Source organism: Anomaloglossus baeobatrachus, chromosome 4, assembly GCF_048569485.1.
Source record: "Anomaloglossus baeobatrachus isolate aAnoBae1 chromosome 4, aAnoBae1.hap1, whole genome shotgun sequence".
Lineage (NCBI taxonomy): Eukaryota > Metazoa > Chordata > Amphibia > Anura > Aromobatidae > Anomaloglossus > Anomaloglossus baeobatrachus.
Window position 1 is genome coordinate 697943364 of NC_134356.1, and position 17827 is coordinate 697961190.

Here is a 17827-nt window from a genome sequence, read left to right on the forward strand (position 1 = left end):
ACTGACGGCACACTGGTTGAACCTGGTGGTAGCTGGTACAGAGTCTGAGCCGGCAACATCCCATATAGTTCCCTCCCCCAAAATAGCGGGGCTCACTTCAATCACAGTTTCAGTAGCCTCCTACACAGCAACAACTCCCTCCTCCTCCTTCTCTTCATCTGGCTCCTGTGCATCCTCCTCAACATCCATCGGTGTTCAACCGTCAACATCATTTCCCAGCTGGGATCTCCGCAGCACTGCCACGGCTAAGCGGCAACACGCTCTACTGAAGCTCATCTGTATCGGTGACACAGCACTTGAGCTTTTGAAAGCAATAACTGAGCAGACAGATGAGTGGTTTGAGCATTTGGATCGCCGTCCAGGGATGGTAGTGTAATCTCGTCGCGGCTTTAAAGCTTGGAAAGCTTGTACACGTTCCTTGTATGGCCCACGTTGTATATTTAGTAGTTCAGCACTTTCTGAAGAAATACCCTGGCATACCAGACCTACTTACCAAGGTACGTGAGGATGCTGTTATTAGCATTACCATTCCACTGATTTGTTTATTGAAACGCTCTCTGGATGGTCTGACTGACCAAAGTGTTCATGCACCCGAGTTATCTGTGGATCCAGACTTCACAATGGTAGCTAGTAATCCACACAACCTCGACCAACAAGCTCAGGCCACCTTTGCTCAGCATCATGAGAATGAGGATGATGAGGATGATGAAGAGCAAAAATACTTTGAAGTTGGTAACCAAGGGATTAACAACCCAAGCTTCAGGGCTGTCCAGCATGGATGGCCTGAGGAGGAGGAGCAGGAGGAGGAGAGACAGACTGAGGAGGAGAGGAGGTTTAGGGAGACAGAATTTATTCTTAGCAGTGACACACAAAGGTTTCCAGTTCGGGGTCTGGGACACATCTCACAGTTCATGTCACATTGCCTTTCTCATGACTGGCGGCTAGTCCACATTTTGGCAGACAACAAATACTGGTTATGTACCTTCCTTGACCAACGCTACAAAAACAAATTTGCTTCGCTACTTGTGGAGGCAAATAAGGATTGTACTACGGAAACATTCAAGAGGGCTGTAGTGGAGCAGTTGATGAAACGATTACCCTCAGATCATGCTGGCGTCAGAGGTAGCGTGTCATCTCACGCAACAGGATTACAAGAGAGGGCTACACATAGTAGGAGCAACACAGGCGGGGGGACTAATTTGCCAAAACTGGTCCATTTTCCACAAACCATCAACTGCGAATCAGATACCGGTTAGGGGAACGATGACAAGGAGGGAACAGTTAAGTAAGATGGTGAAGGACTATGTAGGTGACCGTATCAGCGTGCTTTCAGAGTCTACTGTTCCCTTTAACTATTGGGTTTCCAAGCTCAACACTTGGTCAGACCTCGCGTTATTTGTGACGCCCTGACAAAATCAGGTTGTCACAGAAAACTGCATCCATATTCCAGATGCAGGATTCCCTCCTCCTTGGCCTTCCAACACAACCCCAAACAGGAACATACACCAGCCTCAAAGCCTAGTCACCCCCCCAGGACAATAGTGACACACCAGTGGGCGGGGCCAGGCTGATGGTGACACCCACCTAGGGGTTCTGAGGTGTCAAGGGGCGGAAACAAGTCAGATAAGTCTGAGCAGTGGAAGTGAGAGGAGTGAAGTGGTAGTTTGGGGGTTGTAGCTCCCGGACTACCGGACTACCTGAGCTGACTAGGTGGCAGACGGCAGAGCAGGGCCACAGGTGACGGAGATCCGGTCACGGGAGATCTTAAGTGGACCGGAGCAGGGTTGTAGCCCGCCAGTGCCGACAGAGGGAATCCAGTCCGGAGGCCGTGCACAGTCGGGGTACCTGGACCCCAGGGCGAGGACAGCTGCAAGCACCTTTCCAATTAACCATCAGGGGACAAGATTCCAGATCATGTCTCACTAGTAGCCCAGATAGAGCGAAACAGAAGCCCAACATGGGGGATAGGGCGTCTGCAAGTGCCTGCAAAAATCCCAAGGGTCAGATCTCGCGGGCGACAGCTCCCACAGAAAATTTACCGGGAGTGGACTTTCCCGTTTCATGCGGACTAGTCAACACACAAGACAACAACACAGAAGTGCAGGAGGAAGAGCAGGGTCCTGTCTACCGATGTGCGGGACCCGCGCATACCCCTCTGGAGGCTACCGGTTTCTGGCACTTGGTTTACTATCTGGACTCTGTGTGACTTTATTCAAACAGTGAGTACACCGGTATCATCCGGTCCAGCCTTGCAAACTGCATCCCAGTACCCTACCTACACCTGGGCCCCAGGACTACACCTCCCCTACCCGTGGAGGGGATACCATCCAGCTGCCCCGCTCCATCAGCCCTGGGCACCCCTATACCAAGGCAGCGGCGATGTCACCAACTATCACCGCAACTCACGGGTGGCGCCACTGACAAACTCTCCCCAGTAAATGTTGCGGATGGGGGCCGCTGCCGCTTTTGGGGCCGCTCGGATCCGGGTTCGCTGCTGCGGCTCGAGTGGTGACCGGACCGGGGTTCGCACGGCCGTCCGTCCTCACAACTGTCGGAAGGGAATATTTACAGGGAATTGATGTGTCGGTGACGCCACCCTTGGGTTGCGGTGAGGGATGGTGACACCGCCGCTGCCTGGTGATGGGGCGCCCGGGGCTGATGGAGCAGGAAAGCAAGATGGGATCCCCTCCACGGGTAGTGGAGGCGTAGTCCCGGGGCCCTTTTGGTACACGGGAGTAATGGCTGCTGGAGGCGGCGTGCCGGTTTGGACCAGGAGTCAATGATGTACTCACTGTTCACAGAATCACACACAAGTCCAGTAGTAAACCAAGTTGCCAGTGATCGGGTGTAGCAAACAGGGGTCCCTTCCTCCTGCACTCAATTATTGTGTCTTCACTGGGATAACTCTGTATGGAACGGGGAAGTCCACTCCCGGTACTGTGCATGTTGGGAGCCGTGGCCCGCGAAATCTGACCCTTGGGATTTCTGTGGGTTCTGACGGACACCCTATCCCCCGCGTTGGGCTTCCGTTTCGCTCTCTGGGCTTCTGGAGAACCAGGCCTGAAACCTCGTCCTCTGCTGGTTAATTAACAAAGGGCATGCAACCTTCCTCGTCCTAGGGTCCAGGCATCCCCTCTGTGCACGGCCTCCGAACCGGATTTCCGCTGTCAGCACCGGCGGGCTACAACCCTGCCCCGATCCACTTTAGGTCTCTCACGACCGGATCTCCGTCGCCTGTGGCCCTGTTTGCTGTCCGCCACCTAGTCAAATAGACCAGGGACCCCAACCCCTGACTCCACTGCACACTTCACACTCCTCACTTCAACTGTCAGTACTTGACTACTTGGTTCCCTCCCCTGACACCTCAGGACCCCTAGGTGGGCGTTCTCATCCACCTGGTCCCGCCCACGGGTGTGTCCCTATTATCATGAGGGGGTTGCTAGGCTTTAATAGCTGTGTGTTGTACCTGGGTGTGGGTTTTTGGTGTGAAAAGGAGGGTGGACTACTTCTGTGACTACCTGGTTTTGCCAGGGCATCATATAAATAACCCCCTTTTTCACTTGTGGGCGATGGACGGCTACACGAGCCCGGGTTCGGGCTGCCATTCGAGCCACAGTAACGACCCCAGATCCGAGCGTCCCGAGCAGCCCTGTTCCCCGCCCGCAACATACTGTATACACTTTGGAAGTGCTAGCTTGCCCTGCTGCGAGTGTGTTATCTGAGCGTGTTTTCAGCTCAGCGGGGTCAATAATAACAGATAGTTGCTGACGACTATCCACAGAAAGTGCAGACAGTTTGACCATGATCAAAATGAACCATAGATGGATTTCCCCGGAGTATCTCAGGCCGCCTGTTAACAAGACCCAATAATAAGTGTAGCCCCAAAATTTGGATTTCTTAAGTTCAAATAAATTCCATTGTTTCTCATTCAAGACTATTTTGTCTTCTATCATCTAAAGAGACCGCATGACTAATGTAACTTGTGATGCTGCTGCCATGTAATTGTTTGGCCCAATCACCCAGGGCAATATTTTACAAGCCTTTATACATTATGCACTGGCACAAGCACTGTTGAGGTGACACTATTGGTCATATGTAAGAAAAAAGACGCCGGTCTGATGGAGCGCTATATCTGATTAAAGCAAACCAGGGAATGTTTTTTTTAGAGATACTTTTAGTAAACAATCCTTTTATTTGTGGACCCCTATAGTCACAACGCGTTTCAACAACAATGTTTTCTTCCTCAGGGGAAATAAGGAGACTTTAAAAGTAGCAACATATATATAAAAACCCTTAAAACAAGTGGGTGTGTTAATAATTAATACTTGTTTTAATTCCATCTAAAATTAACCCTGATTATCCTGATTAGTTAAAAATAATAATAAAATTCTTATTTTTATATATATATATATATATTAAAAATTACATACAATAAAATTATCATCATTATATTAAAAATTATATGCAAAAGCTATTATAAACTATTTATAGCATTCTTCATCCTTGAAAGATATTAATCCACATATTCATATTAAAAATTCCTTGTGTATTTCTATAGGTGCAAAGTATTTATATTTGTATGCTCTATTATTCATAGTATGATATGGATACTGGAGAAATACTGGTTTATACTGAAAGGAGATCCAGTATTATCAGAACACCTACCCCAAAAACCTGTTATTATATATAGGAAGAACAAATGTCTGGGGAACATGGTCGCACCAAGCAATGTCAGTCAGGAAAGAGTTAAACCTCTGATCACCAACTCAAACAATTGAGGATGTTACCCATGTATGGCACCAAAACGTCTATGCTGTAAAATCATCAGAAGAGATGAAAAAACCTTTAATTCTAGAACAACAGGGAAAAAATGTATAATAAAGCATAGAGTGAACTGTCAAACCTCTTATGTTATATACCTTTAGGAGTGCACTTGCAGCCTGCAATATATAGGCCGCACTTTACAAGAAATACATTCAAGACTAAACAAACATAGGTATAATATAAAAACGGGGTATCAATTCCATAGTCTTTCTAAACATTTTTGTGCCATACATCAAAAAGACCCCAGTAAAATGAGTTTAATTATAATAGACCATATAAACAGTAAAGACCTTGGTTCCCTAGCAAAACTGATTAAAAAGGAAAGCTACTGGATTTTTAAGCTTGGCACTTTGGCCCCTGAAGGACATAATCTGATCCTAGATAATGTGGCTAAACAAATTAGGGATATTAAATAAATTATTAGATAATGTGATACATATAAAATAAAGGTTGAGGAACAGTGTTATAACAATAAAATAACAATAATACAAATATTTCCGATATTGACTTCCTGTCCCTTTTGTAATATATTGTAAAGGATTCCATTATACAATATCATACTATGAATAATAGAGCATACAAATATAAAAACTCTACACCTATAGAAATACGCAAGGAATTTTTAATATGAATATGTGGATTAATATATTTCAAGGATGAAGAATGGTATAAATTGTTTATAATAGATTTTTCATATAATTTTTAATATAATGATGATAATTTTATTGTATGTAATTTTTAATATATATACGGTATATATATATATTTATATATATACACACAAATCTAAATTAGAATTTTATTATTATTTTTAACTAATCAGGATACTATAGGGTTAATTTTAGATGAAATTAAAATAATTAAGTATTAATCATTAACACTCCTCATTTGTTTTAAGGGTATTTATATATATGTTGCTACTTTTAAAGTCTCATTTCACCTGAGGAAGAGAACATTGTTGTTGAAACGCGTTGTGACTATAAGGGACCACTAATGAAAGGATTGTTTTTTAAAAACATCTCTAAAAAAAACATTCCCTGGTTTCCTTTAATCAGATGTAGCGCTCCATCAGACCGGCGTCTTTTTTCTTGCATATAACTATTCCCCTGTGGGAAGCCTGGCAGGAGCAGCTTAGATTAAGGGAGATCGTCAATTTAACTAGCACTATACACGTCAGACACCAGACGTAATACTAAGAGATTAGAGGATCACACCGCGATTGGTCACATGAAGTCTGGATGTAGCACACTACAGATACAATACTAACGTTCCTAATATCTAGCCTAATAATGGGGTTGTGCGGAGGCACACAACCCTTTAAGGTGAGTAGTACATTAAGGAAAGTTTCATTAATCACACTGGTGCTTCTCATTTGTGCCCCTATTTTTTTCACTTTGTTTTGTAGAACAATTGGTCAGGCAATCTCTATTTGTGTTCTTTATTGATGCTGTGCTCCACGGTGTGTTACACATGGCCCCCTGCAAAATCAGAAAATGTTTTTAACTCCTTGGCATGTTATGCCCTGTTGCTTATCCTACCAATTTTTTTAAAAAATAAGCTGTTGGGAGTAACTTCTGATGCAGTGCTCCATGGTGTCTGAACCACTACACCCTAGGGGAACTAAATGTATTAAACTCCTAGGCATGTTATGCCCTATTGCTTATCCTACCATTTTTTTTAAAAAAAAGCTGTTGGGATCTGTTGGGAGTACCTTCTAATGCAGAGCTACATGGTGTCTGAACCATTCCCCCCTGGGGAAACTGAATTTTGTGAAACCCTCGGTGTTAGCTAGTGGGATAAAGCCTGAGTTCCAGAGTGAAACAACTGCCACTTCCACGGTGCTAAATGCTTCACAAACTGCAGTCTAGGAATCAGGCGATGATGCCTCCTGCTCCCAACCTGCTTTTGGTCAGATGCAATCATCATCAACGACATCAGCTTCGATGTCCCAGCATGGCGTTCATTTGTCCATAAAACATACATTTCTGAATCATTTGAATAGAATTTGAATACAGGGCCACTGGAGGCGGTGGTGTTGGTGGAGGAGGAGGAGGAGGGCAAGGCCAACACCCAAATGGCCACATTGGCAATAGCACTGTAAAGTGTTATGGAGTACGTATTCCAACTTTTACACTAATGATATAGGGGACGCAGAAAACTACAAATGACTGCCATCCCTCCCTAATCTATGTTACAGGGCCCACCTGAGAGCCTTAAGAAGTCTGAGATTGGAGGACAGCCAGTGGCCCTTTCTACATTTGAGTAGAGGGCGACTGGAGCCGGTGGTGCTGGTGGAGGAGGAGGGCAAGGTCAACATCCCAACGGGCACATTGTAGCACATTGTAGCTGACCTTTTAAAGTGCTGTCAAATATGTACCCAAAAAAGGAGGAGTGAGACAGACAACAATAAAATGTATAAGTTACAGCCCTTTCTAATCGAAAAAGAAGGAAAAATGTAAAAAACGAAACATGTGAACATATGCTAAAGTGTTTTTTTGGAGGTCGGGGCTTGATTTGAGGTTTTATTACAGTGATTAGGCACTAGAAACTGTTTCTTAGAAATTTCCCCTCTTTTACTTTGGTTTGAGAGCTATTCTGGTGACTACGTAAACGCCACGTGCTGCTCTGACCACGTTATTCAGAGACACCAGAAATGCAGTGAGGCACGTTCTACAGGCTGTGCCCATACTGTTTCAGCCTCTTTCCATCCATGTCAGCCTTTTCCTCAGTCTCCACAGCTCACTAACAAGTCTGACGTAAAATTATTCTGGTTGCCCATAGACTTACATTGGGGGTCGAATATTCGCGAAAAATCGAATAGCGGCGAGGTATTCACCGGATATCCGTCAAATTGAATAATAGGGTATTCGATCATCCCTATTAATGACCCTTCGCTTAGTCCTTAACTTGTCTTCTGCCTCAGACGTTTCTAGAAATATAGCTGTCACTACTTGGTGACCATTCTGTACTCCGATTAGAAAAGTCTTAAGGCCCTGTCACACATACAGATACATCTGTGGCAGATCTGTGGCAGATCTGTGGCAGATCTGTGGTTGCACTGAAATTTTGGAAATTCAGTGCCAGGTTTGTGGCTGTGTACAAATGGAACAATATGTCCATGATTTCACTGCAACCACAGATCTGCCAAATATTTATCTGTGTGTGTGACAGGGCCTTTAGAGTCCAGATTTCACTTCAAGATAGTTATGGTCCACAGATTCACACCTCCAGTGAGAGTTGTGATAGTAGAGACCTGAGATTTAGTAGCGGGGAGCCATGGGCCAGTGTAGAATATTCGGCACCCCGGCACACTAGAGAAAAATAAACGTTTTGGATGTGTGTGTATACTAGCGGTATTACTATGAGTACCTTCACCTGCAGGCCGGTCCCATTCCACTCCTCACCAAGTCCATAAGACGTCCATTCAAGGACAACAGACAGGTTCATGATAACGAGGCACTCTTTACTTGGTATAACACTTGGTACAAACATTTGAAGGCAGCATACTTCATGGTCTCTTCTGTATGATACAGAGGCACAGTCTTAGTGGTTTCTGGTGAACAGTTTACCAGTAGGGCGTATTAGATAGACTTCCATCTCTTCAGCATAAGAATGAACAGGTCAATATGTTTCGCTGAGTATTCTGCACCCTAACCACAGTCGGTGATCCCTTATGGGGTCACTCTAAGAGCCCCTTCCCTCTTCCTGCATTCACAGTTGGGCAGCACCCCCACTTCACCGGGTCCCCTACTACAGACCAACACTGGACTCACTACATTTTTGATTTCTTCATGGCTGAAATGGATCTCTGACACCTAAAAGGTCCTTCTCTGAATCTTGCTGCTTCTGTACTTGCAGCTATAGCTCACACCTTCTCCACCAGGAACGCTCTCCTTCACCAAATCGTCACTACACACTCACCTAACATCGACACAGCCAACTTTCCCTGCAGGCTAGCTCTTCCTCTAAGGGCTAGGCCAATGAGGGAGTTAGACTCCCTGGCTGAGGGTATTATTTCTCTTGCCATGCCTTCTCCTAGGCAAAAAGCAGACAATGGCACAGAATTTTTTTTTTCACTCGAAAATATAAACTTCAGGTTACAAGGCTCAGTCCAGGCCTAATCGACCACAAGGGCAGAAACAAACAGTCCCTCCCCTCTTCAATGGCCAATGAGAGCCTTCAATCATCAGTCCCTTTAACAAAGGACTCTTTAACACAAGCCACTTTGAGGACCCAACAGGTCCTGTTGCATCTTCTCCAGTCCAGTGGGTTCCAGGCTACCCCGGGGGTCATAAAGTAAAGAATTTCTTCTTTCCCCTCACTCTCTGATACACTCCTAGCCTCAGAATCCGTGGCCTCAATGGATGTTCATTGCAGCAACCCTCTCACAGACTCCATCAGATCCTTGTTGGACATGAGTTGCAGGAAAAATGGCAGTGGCCAGTGGCTCATCACTCACATACATCTAGCTCAACTCTGCTTCTTATGAGGCCGATCAACTGATGTATCTCCTGTCATTCTCATCAACGTCCCTTTCAGCCATGGCCCCCTCACTCATCTCTCACTTCATTTTGAACTGTGGTCTCATACAGAATGCATTTTTCATCCTGGGCTGGATCCTGACTTCAGGGCAAACCCTCCTTACGCCTAACACTCCAGTGGGCTTGGCACATTTTTTTATCACTAAAACTGGTACTATTTCAAAACCACACTTAGTGCCAATGCCCTTGTGCCAGTGTCCAAAACAGGGCATTCCTTTTTCCTCTAAAGTTTCCATTTCCAATGGCCAATACTGTTTCTACACACTTCTTAGGTTTGCCTTACCAGCGTTTCCCCAACTGCATGTGGATCTTTACATCTCTGGATCCACAAAATAAGGCTAGATGATTTCCTCAGTGCACATAACATTGACGCTTATAAATTATTTAGTTACAAAAAATTATAATTAGTGAAGAAAGGTTGAGCTAGATGGACCTAGGTCTTTTTTAAAGCCATGTAACTATGTAGTTATCTCCATTCCTCTTGACCCTGAGATCCCAAACCAATCTGCACTTGACTTCTGACTTTCAGGTCTCTCACACAACTCCCTGCCTCTGGGATCTCAATTCCTCTAGTCATTGATGTCTTCAGGGGGATAACACGACTGTCAGCCCACCTCCTTACCCTTTGTCCAGGAGATTATCCTGGCATCTGTGGGTCTTACCTGTGGGAGCATTTTGAATATTGTTTCATCGATGGTCACATTCTTTGGATTCGTCTCGTATTGCATTTGGAGTCCAAGAGGAGTGTTTTCTTGAGTTACTACCAACCTGTGAACCGCATCACAACAGCTTCCAAACTGTAGTCTGTAAGTCAGTAATAAAAAAAGAGATGAAGTAGAAAACATCCTGAGTAGAAACATGGCCTAATGAGTTACAGCTTATTAGTCTTGTCTGTCAGAACAGGACTGGTGTAGAAAAGCTAATCCTTGCATCAGAAGAAGGAAAACCTAGCTACATCTCTGCTTAACTTCTGATTTACCCGGGACCGGCTGGAGCCCATCGCGACGGACAGCGGCACCATCGGGGCATCTTACGAACTGTGAGTAAAAAAACTTTGAACCGCGGTCCTGGTGATGTCCTTGTCATTGCCAGTGCCGCCGTCCTGCGCTTCAGCGCCACCAGTAGTCCTTACCGCCCTCATTTCCCTGGGGCCCAATCCGCTTGTGGAGTGCAGATCAATCTCGGCTCCGTCATCACCATCCGCCCCAGAGGACACCACCCGCAGTGGTGGCTAATTCCTGGCCGCATACCACTTCCAACATCCACCTCCTATCCCCCTTTATTGTTCACACCTCGGGGCACGAAACCGGGCAGGCCGCCATGACTACACGACCAGCATTGGCTCGGCGACGAGTAATAATTAAGAGACTGACACCCCCACTGCCCCCAGGGTACTACATAAGGTGTGGGAAATATTGGCAAATTTTCCTAATGGACCCAGATGTGGGCACTATTTTACCTCTGTGTCTCCCTTGGGCCTCAATGAACAAGTAAACTATGCAAGCTTTATTTAGATATGTCTCTTTATAGTCATTTTCCCCCTACTGAAGCCTTCGCCAGTGATAACCCTTCCCTTTTTGCATGTCATTAATGTGCTGTTCCTACTTGTTTTCTTTAAAACCTTTAATGACATATCTACTGTTATTTAATTAATGTTATTCAATGTATATACAATACAGACCAAAAGTTTGGACACACCTTCTCATCTCTAGAACAACTGTTAAGAGGAGACTTTGTGCAGCAGCCTTCATGGTAAAATAGCTGCTAGGAAACCACTGCTAAGGACAGGCAACAAGCAGAAGAGAACACAAGGAATGGACATTAGACCAGTGGAAATCTGTGCTTTGCTCTGATGAGTCCAAATTTGAGATCTTTGGATCCAACCGCCGTGTCTTTGTAGAAAAGGTGAACGGATGGACTCTACATGGCTGGTTCCCACCGTGAAGCATGGTGGAGGAGGTGTGATGGTGTGGGGGGGCTTTGCTGGTGACACTGTTGGGGATTTATTCAAAATTGAAGGCATACAGAACCAGCATGGCTACCGCAGCATCTTGCAGTGGCATACTATTCCATCCGGTTTGCGTTTAGTTGGACCATCATTTATTTTTCAACAGGGCAATGACCCCAAACACACCTCCAGGCTGTGTAAGGGCTATTTGGCTAAGAAGGAGAGTGATGGGGTGCTACACCAGATGACCTGGCCTCCACAGTCACCAGACCTGAACCCAATCGAGATGGTTTGGGGTGAGCTGGACCGCAGAGTGAAGGCAAAAGGGCCAACAAGTGCTAAGCATCTCTGGGAACTCCTTCAAGACTGTTGGAAAACCATTTCCGGTCACTGCCTCTTGAAACTCATCAAGAGAATGCCAAGAGTGTGCAAAGCAGTAATCAAAGCAAAAGGTGGCTACTGTGAAGAACCTAGAATATAAGACATATTGTCAGTTGTTTCACACTTTTTTGTTAAGTATTTCATTCCACATGTTTTCATTCATAGTTTTGATGCCTTCAATGTGAATCTACAATTTTCAGAGTCATGAAAATAAAGAAAACTCTTTGAATGAGAAGGTATGTCCAAACGTTTGGTCTGTACTGTAAGTTCATGCTCGTCCTTTGCTGCCATCTACTGGTCAGACCATTCTATTCCCCTGATTCTTTTTAGTCCAGGAGTGTAGTGTTTTCAGCCCTACATGTGACCTCACACACTGACTCCAAGTTACTTTCACTTTAAGTCAGTGCATCATGAGGAGCACATCTATGTCCTTTGGGCTTCAGAAAGGAAAAGTTTTTGACCAGTAGCGGTCTAGGACAATCATCACAAGACTACCGCAGTTACAGCCACTTGATCACGGTACTGCTGCACGTTTTTGTTCATGGAGGAAAAATAAAAACCACCTTTGCTTCACCTCAGCGTGTGTACATTTGATTCCATCCACCCTGGAGCGCTCTGGTCACGTCTGCCCCATCTAGTGGAAACGAAGGTAAGACTCCTCACACCTCTACCCAACTACCTGCCTTTAATTGCCTCTAACTGGGGACAGAACAGTCAAAAACTTCCTTAAGGGCCCAAAGTCAAAAACATCTTTACAGCCCAAAGTCAAAAACTTCCTTAGAGCCCAAATCAGTCAGAAGACTACTTAACAGCTCAATACCCCGGCTACAGATCCCTAAGGAACTTGTATCCCTCTCTGTAATCTGCCCAAAAACAGGCCTTGTGCACTAGTCTGCCTGCCACAGTGCATGCCTGGACAAGCCTAGGGGAAGCTCTCCCATCTGCCACGTCCTGTATCACCTCTGCTTGCATTGTAAAGGGACAGTTTATGCACCTGCTGTTTCCCTCTTGCCATACCCCTTCTATAGACTTGCAGTACATTATACCTCATCGCTGCAGATTGCCGGACTGCAACTCCCCACGATTCGCTTAAATTACCTTGGGGATCTCATCAGGGAGTCCTAACGGAGCTGAACGGTGATTTTTGGACCCCAATTCAAAAGTCGACTTTCTTAAAGAGACAGTACACCTTAAATCAAAATTTCCGAAAAAGACCTTGGACAGTTCCCCACTGCTGAAAAAGAGCAAATACAACCTGATAATGTCCATTATGAAACCCAGGAGGCAGATCCCATGCTTCCAGCTGACCAAGTTGTACGACCAAGACACTCCTATTACAAGAGTTTCCTATTACATGTCAAGACTTGAATCCTCTTCAGGCAAAGCCGTATGCTTACAAGCCACTATGGAACGGCTGAACACAGCTCAAGAAAGATACAAGAGACTGTCAACAAGGTACATTACCTTTCTAAAAGACTCTAAAATTGACAAAGCTCTTTCAGACCAGAGCAAGGCAGAAGAGGTGGACAGGGAAAGATACGCCAAGGTGCAAGTCGCCATAAACAAAGCAGAACACCGCATCTCTCACCAGCAAGAAACCAGATCACATAGATCAATCTCATCTAAACGTTCTTCTCGATCATCCGGATCATCATCCTAAAGAAGCTCAGCCCTGAGCAACAGAATACTAGAGGCCCGCATAAGAGCAGAGAATCCAAGGTGAGACGTTCCTTCACAGAAAGAGAAGTAGAGGTGTGCCACCCCGCATCAGCAGCCGAGCTGCTGCTCAGATCCGGATCCGCGGTGGCTCGAGAATGGGGGGTTCTCCGGATCCGAGGTGACGCGCGGCCCACTTGATTTAAGGGGGGAGCTATGTACAGAGGGATATTGGAAAGTTCGTGATGCCACCCACGGTGCGTGATAAGGTGAGGGACCACCGCTGCTGTTGAGGAGCCCGGGGACGGTGGTGTGTGGCAGCCTGATGTTTAACCCCTCCGTGGGTATGGGGATGGTGTCCCGGGACCTGTCGGATGGTTGGTGCCGTTGGGTGTTGTTGGGGTAGGAGCAGGGGCATTTAGTTTACTCACTCAGTCCAGAAATAACAACACCGACAGCTTGTAAACCAGAATTCTGAGCACCACTGCAGCTTCTAAGGAGCACACTTGGGTCCATGCCTTTGGTGTTGCTGTTGACCGGTAGCCCTGTCCTTGGCACCTTTGTCTCTATTGGGCCCGTGGGTATAAAACTCTTCGGGCCCCGCTCACCCGTATGGCTAACGGAGTGAGCTTGCTCTCAGGGTTCACGCGTAGGATTTCTTTGGACTGTATTGGGAAAGTCCTATCCCATCGGTGCGCTAGTACCCCGATCTTGGAGCGGGTTGGGGATGACACTTGAAGTCTTCACCCCTGTCGGGTAAATTACCAGAACGCGTGAAGCTACTGTCGTGCCCTGGTCCCTGCCCAGTGATAGCCCAAGACCGCCGGCCGCCCTCCTCGGAATGCCGTGCCCCTTGTCACTGTCCCCTGCGACCGGGTTCCAGCGCCTACCGGGCCAGACCGACGTCTGCCACCTAGTACACGGAGCTCTCCTCCGTGGCCTCTCCTCACTAGAGCTACCACTCCACCTCCTCTCCTTTCACTCTACAAACGTCAATTCGACTCTCATTTTCCTCACTTCTCATCACCAACCCCCCATGTGGGTAGCCCTATTCCCTTCAGGCCCCCCCAATGGTGTGTCTGGTAGGTTAAAGTGTGAAGTGTTCCTTGGATTTTTGATTGGCCAAGCTGTTAGCAACACCAAAGGACCAGGATCCGTAACCAAGGAGGGTGGATACTGTGCAGAAGGGCAGAATGCACAATACCCTGTGACGACCTGATAGGCCAGAGAGTCGCATTCCCCCTTGGTTAAGAACGCGCAACGATATAAATCAACCATAGAAAACAAGTAACCTAGCAGGCCTGCGAGGCCCCAGGTATGCGTTCTAGGGTTAAACGTAGCTCGTCCGCGAGCTACAAGACACCAGAGGTTTATTTTTGTTTTGCTTAACTGTGGAAAAAGGGAACATAAATTAACACATTTTTATTGAAAGGGTCCATCTCACACAGGGGAGGTAATGCACTTAAACGTTACTAAAATTCTATTATACTAAGAGTTCGTCGCCCAACGGTGGGACGCTACCGGTTTCTATGGTAACGGAGGCTCAACCTATTCCGTTGCAGCCCCTTTCTGCGACAGTCCAGTCCCAATGTCACAGATCCCAATAACCCACCACCAAAACAACCTGTTCCCCCTGTAAACCTAATGTGGGTCCTTTACCGGGGGGTTAAGGTCCCGTATGTTGCACTTTAGACGACTCTGGTTGGCACAGAAGGTGCAACTATTATACAAGACACAAGTTTGTGTTGGTCACGCCAGTCCTGTGACCCTGGTCCATTTTTACTTAATATCTATAAAAACTGAACAGAGTCCATGTACCGGGTGTACACATTTTGACGATCTTCTAGCAAAATCGGGTAACTTTCACTCGATTCATTAAAACTGGTTGATTAGCCATTTAATCACTAACATTTTGTATATGAAAAATTACAAACTATGAAAAATAATTAACGAAAATACCGATACCTAACATTCTATGGCATCGCAACTGCTGGTACTGTAACACTTAACATTAGTAGTAGATTGTCGGGTCCCGTGTCCAGGCTTCTTTGTGACTACGTGCTACTGACGCTGACACATACCCTTCCTCAAATATTACATGCTTGGTTACCTCCAGGGCATACCAGCCCTGTTTTCCGCAATGCCGGGTGTAGGTAACCATCTCCTCAGGCTGAAGATTACGCTCCGGGTGGCCCACGGGAGGTGCTGCGCCACATCTCGTTGGAACACATACACCCCCGCGGTGAGGCCGGCTTCACGGATGTACCCCCATCCGTGCTCGGGGTCAAACCGCTCCACAAGGCCACGGCACCATGGCCCTCTAACTCGGGAAGCAGCGCTCCTTATCTGCTCCTTTTCTTCTTGGTCAAGGGCGGCAAGCTCCTGTCGTCACCGGTCTCGGGTTGCAATTTCGGATTGTAACTGGTATTGCTGTCCTTCCCATCAGCGTCCGGCTTCAGCTCCCTATCTGGCTCTGGCTTTATCTGTACTCTGGCGGCCCCAACAGCCGTCGGGATGTCACGCGGTAACAGAACAGGCAGACATCTTGTTTCCGCTGCCGCTGGTGTAGACTGATGAACCAACTGCTCCGCAGCTGGGGTTGCAGGGCCCGGGTACTCCGCCTCTGAGGATGGGCCCGGTGATGCGGCCGGGTCTGGTCTGGCTCGTGTCGAGGTAACCGCTGCCATGGCTGGAATGAGGGCCTTGCTCTGGATTTCTGCAGCCGGAGACTCTGATAGACATACTGAAGGTTCCGCTGCTGGGGTTGGTGGGGGCAGCTCGGCGTCCGCCGAGGATGGGGTAGTTGATGGTTGAGCGCTCACCGCGAGCGGGGACAGTCCGGATCCCTCAGCCACTTTGGCCAGATTTGTGCAATCAGCGGGGACTGGGTAACCGCTTACCCTCTCTTCACGTGGGATTTCAATCTCACGGGCTCGAACCACCACCGCCAGGCTCCCCATCTCTTTCCTCCAGTGGTTCAGAATGAAGAGGAATTGCGTCCACATCCTCCGACACAGCTGTTCTGTTTCTTCCTCTATCCATGCCGCAGTCCCGGGGACAGCACGCTCCGAGGACCAGTCTCGCTCCGCCATTTTGCCACTGCTTCTTCCAGGAACGTTGTGACAGAGTCCTGGCGTCCCTGCTCCACTTCCGCTAGTAACACTTTCCGGCCCCCACCCCTCGGTCTTTTCGCAGCACTCTCTCGTTGACCATGGCCCTCTGGGAACTTCCGGTTCCGGCCTCTTCAGGAAGACGAGGGGCGGGATCTAATCTTCGCGCGCTTTCTCGGAGAAGACGGGGTTTTGGCACAAAAACATGGCGAACAATGGCGGAATTGGCGGGAAACAGAATCTTGACTCGCGGTCTTCGGCTTTCAAGGCGCACGTCACCCAGGTAAGTGGGTCCTGCTCATATCCTGTTCGTGATGCCAGAAAATTTGAGGTGTGCCACACCGCGTCAGCAGCCGGGCTTCTGCTCGGATCCGGATCCGTGATGGCTCGAGAATGGGGGGATCTCCAGACCCGAGGGGTCGCGCGGCCCACTCGATTTAAGGGGGGAGCTATGTACAGGGAGATATTGGAAAGTTCGTGACGCCACCCACGGTGCGTGATAAGGTGAGGGACCACCGCTGCCGTTGGGGAGCCCAGGGACTGTGTGGCAGCCTGATGTTTAACCCCTCCGTGGGTAGGGGAATAGTATCCCAGAGCCCGTCGGATGGTTGGTGCTGTTGGGGTAGGAGCAGGGGCAGTTAGTGTACTCACTCAGTCCAGAAATAACAACACCGACAGCTTGTAAACCAGAATTCTGAGCACCACTGCAGCTTCTAAGGAGCACACTGGGGTCCGTTCCCTTGGTGTTGCTGTTGACCTGTAGCCCTGTCCTTGGCACCTTTGTCTCTGTTGGGCCCGTGGGTATAAAACTCTTCGGGCCCCGCTCACCCGTATGGCTAATGGAGTGAGCTTGCTCTCAGGGTTCACGCGTAGGATTTCTTTGGACTGTATTGGGAAAGTCCTATCCCATCGGTGCGCTAGTACCCCGATTTTGGAGCGGGTTGGGGATGACACTTGAAGTCTTCACCCCTGTTGGGTAAATTACCGGAACGCATGAAGCTACTTTCCGGCCTAGGGTCCACGTACCCCGTCGTGCCCTGGTCCCTGCCCAGTGATAGCCCAAGGCCGCCGGCTGCCTTCCTTGGCAGTCCGTGCCCCTTGTCATTGTCCCCTGCGACCGGGTTCCAGCTTCTACCGGGCCAGACCAACGTCTGCCACCTAGTACACGGAGCTCTTCTCCGTGGCCTCTCCTCACGAGAGCCACCACTCCACCTCCTCTCCTTTCAGTCTGCAAACTTCAACTCGACTCTCACTTTCCTCACTCCTCATCACCAACCCCCCAAGTGGGCGGCCCTATTCCCTTCAGGCCCCCCAATGTTGTGTCTGGTAGGTTAAACTGGGAAGTGTTCCTAGGATTTTTGATTGTT

At 47.6% G+C, this 17827-nt stretch overlaps 1 protein-coding gene across 1 annotated transcript in view; it reads right to left on the reverse strand.

Moving 5' to 3' along the window:
* LOC142302177 (alpha-2,8-sialyltransferase 8F-like) overlaps positions 1-17827 on the reverse strand; it is a 46940-nt gene that overhangs the window by 15953 nt on the left and 13160 nt on the right. The window contains exon 4 of the mRNA XM_075343261.1: positions 10028-10169. Coding sequence (XP_075199376.1) covers positions 10028-10169 — 142 coding nt within the window. The remainder of the gene's footprint in view (positions 1-10027; positions 10170-17827) is intronic.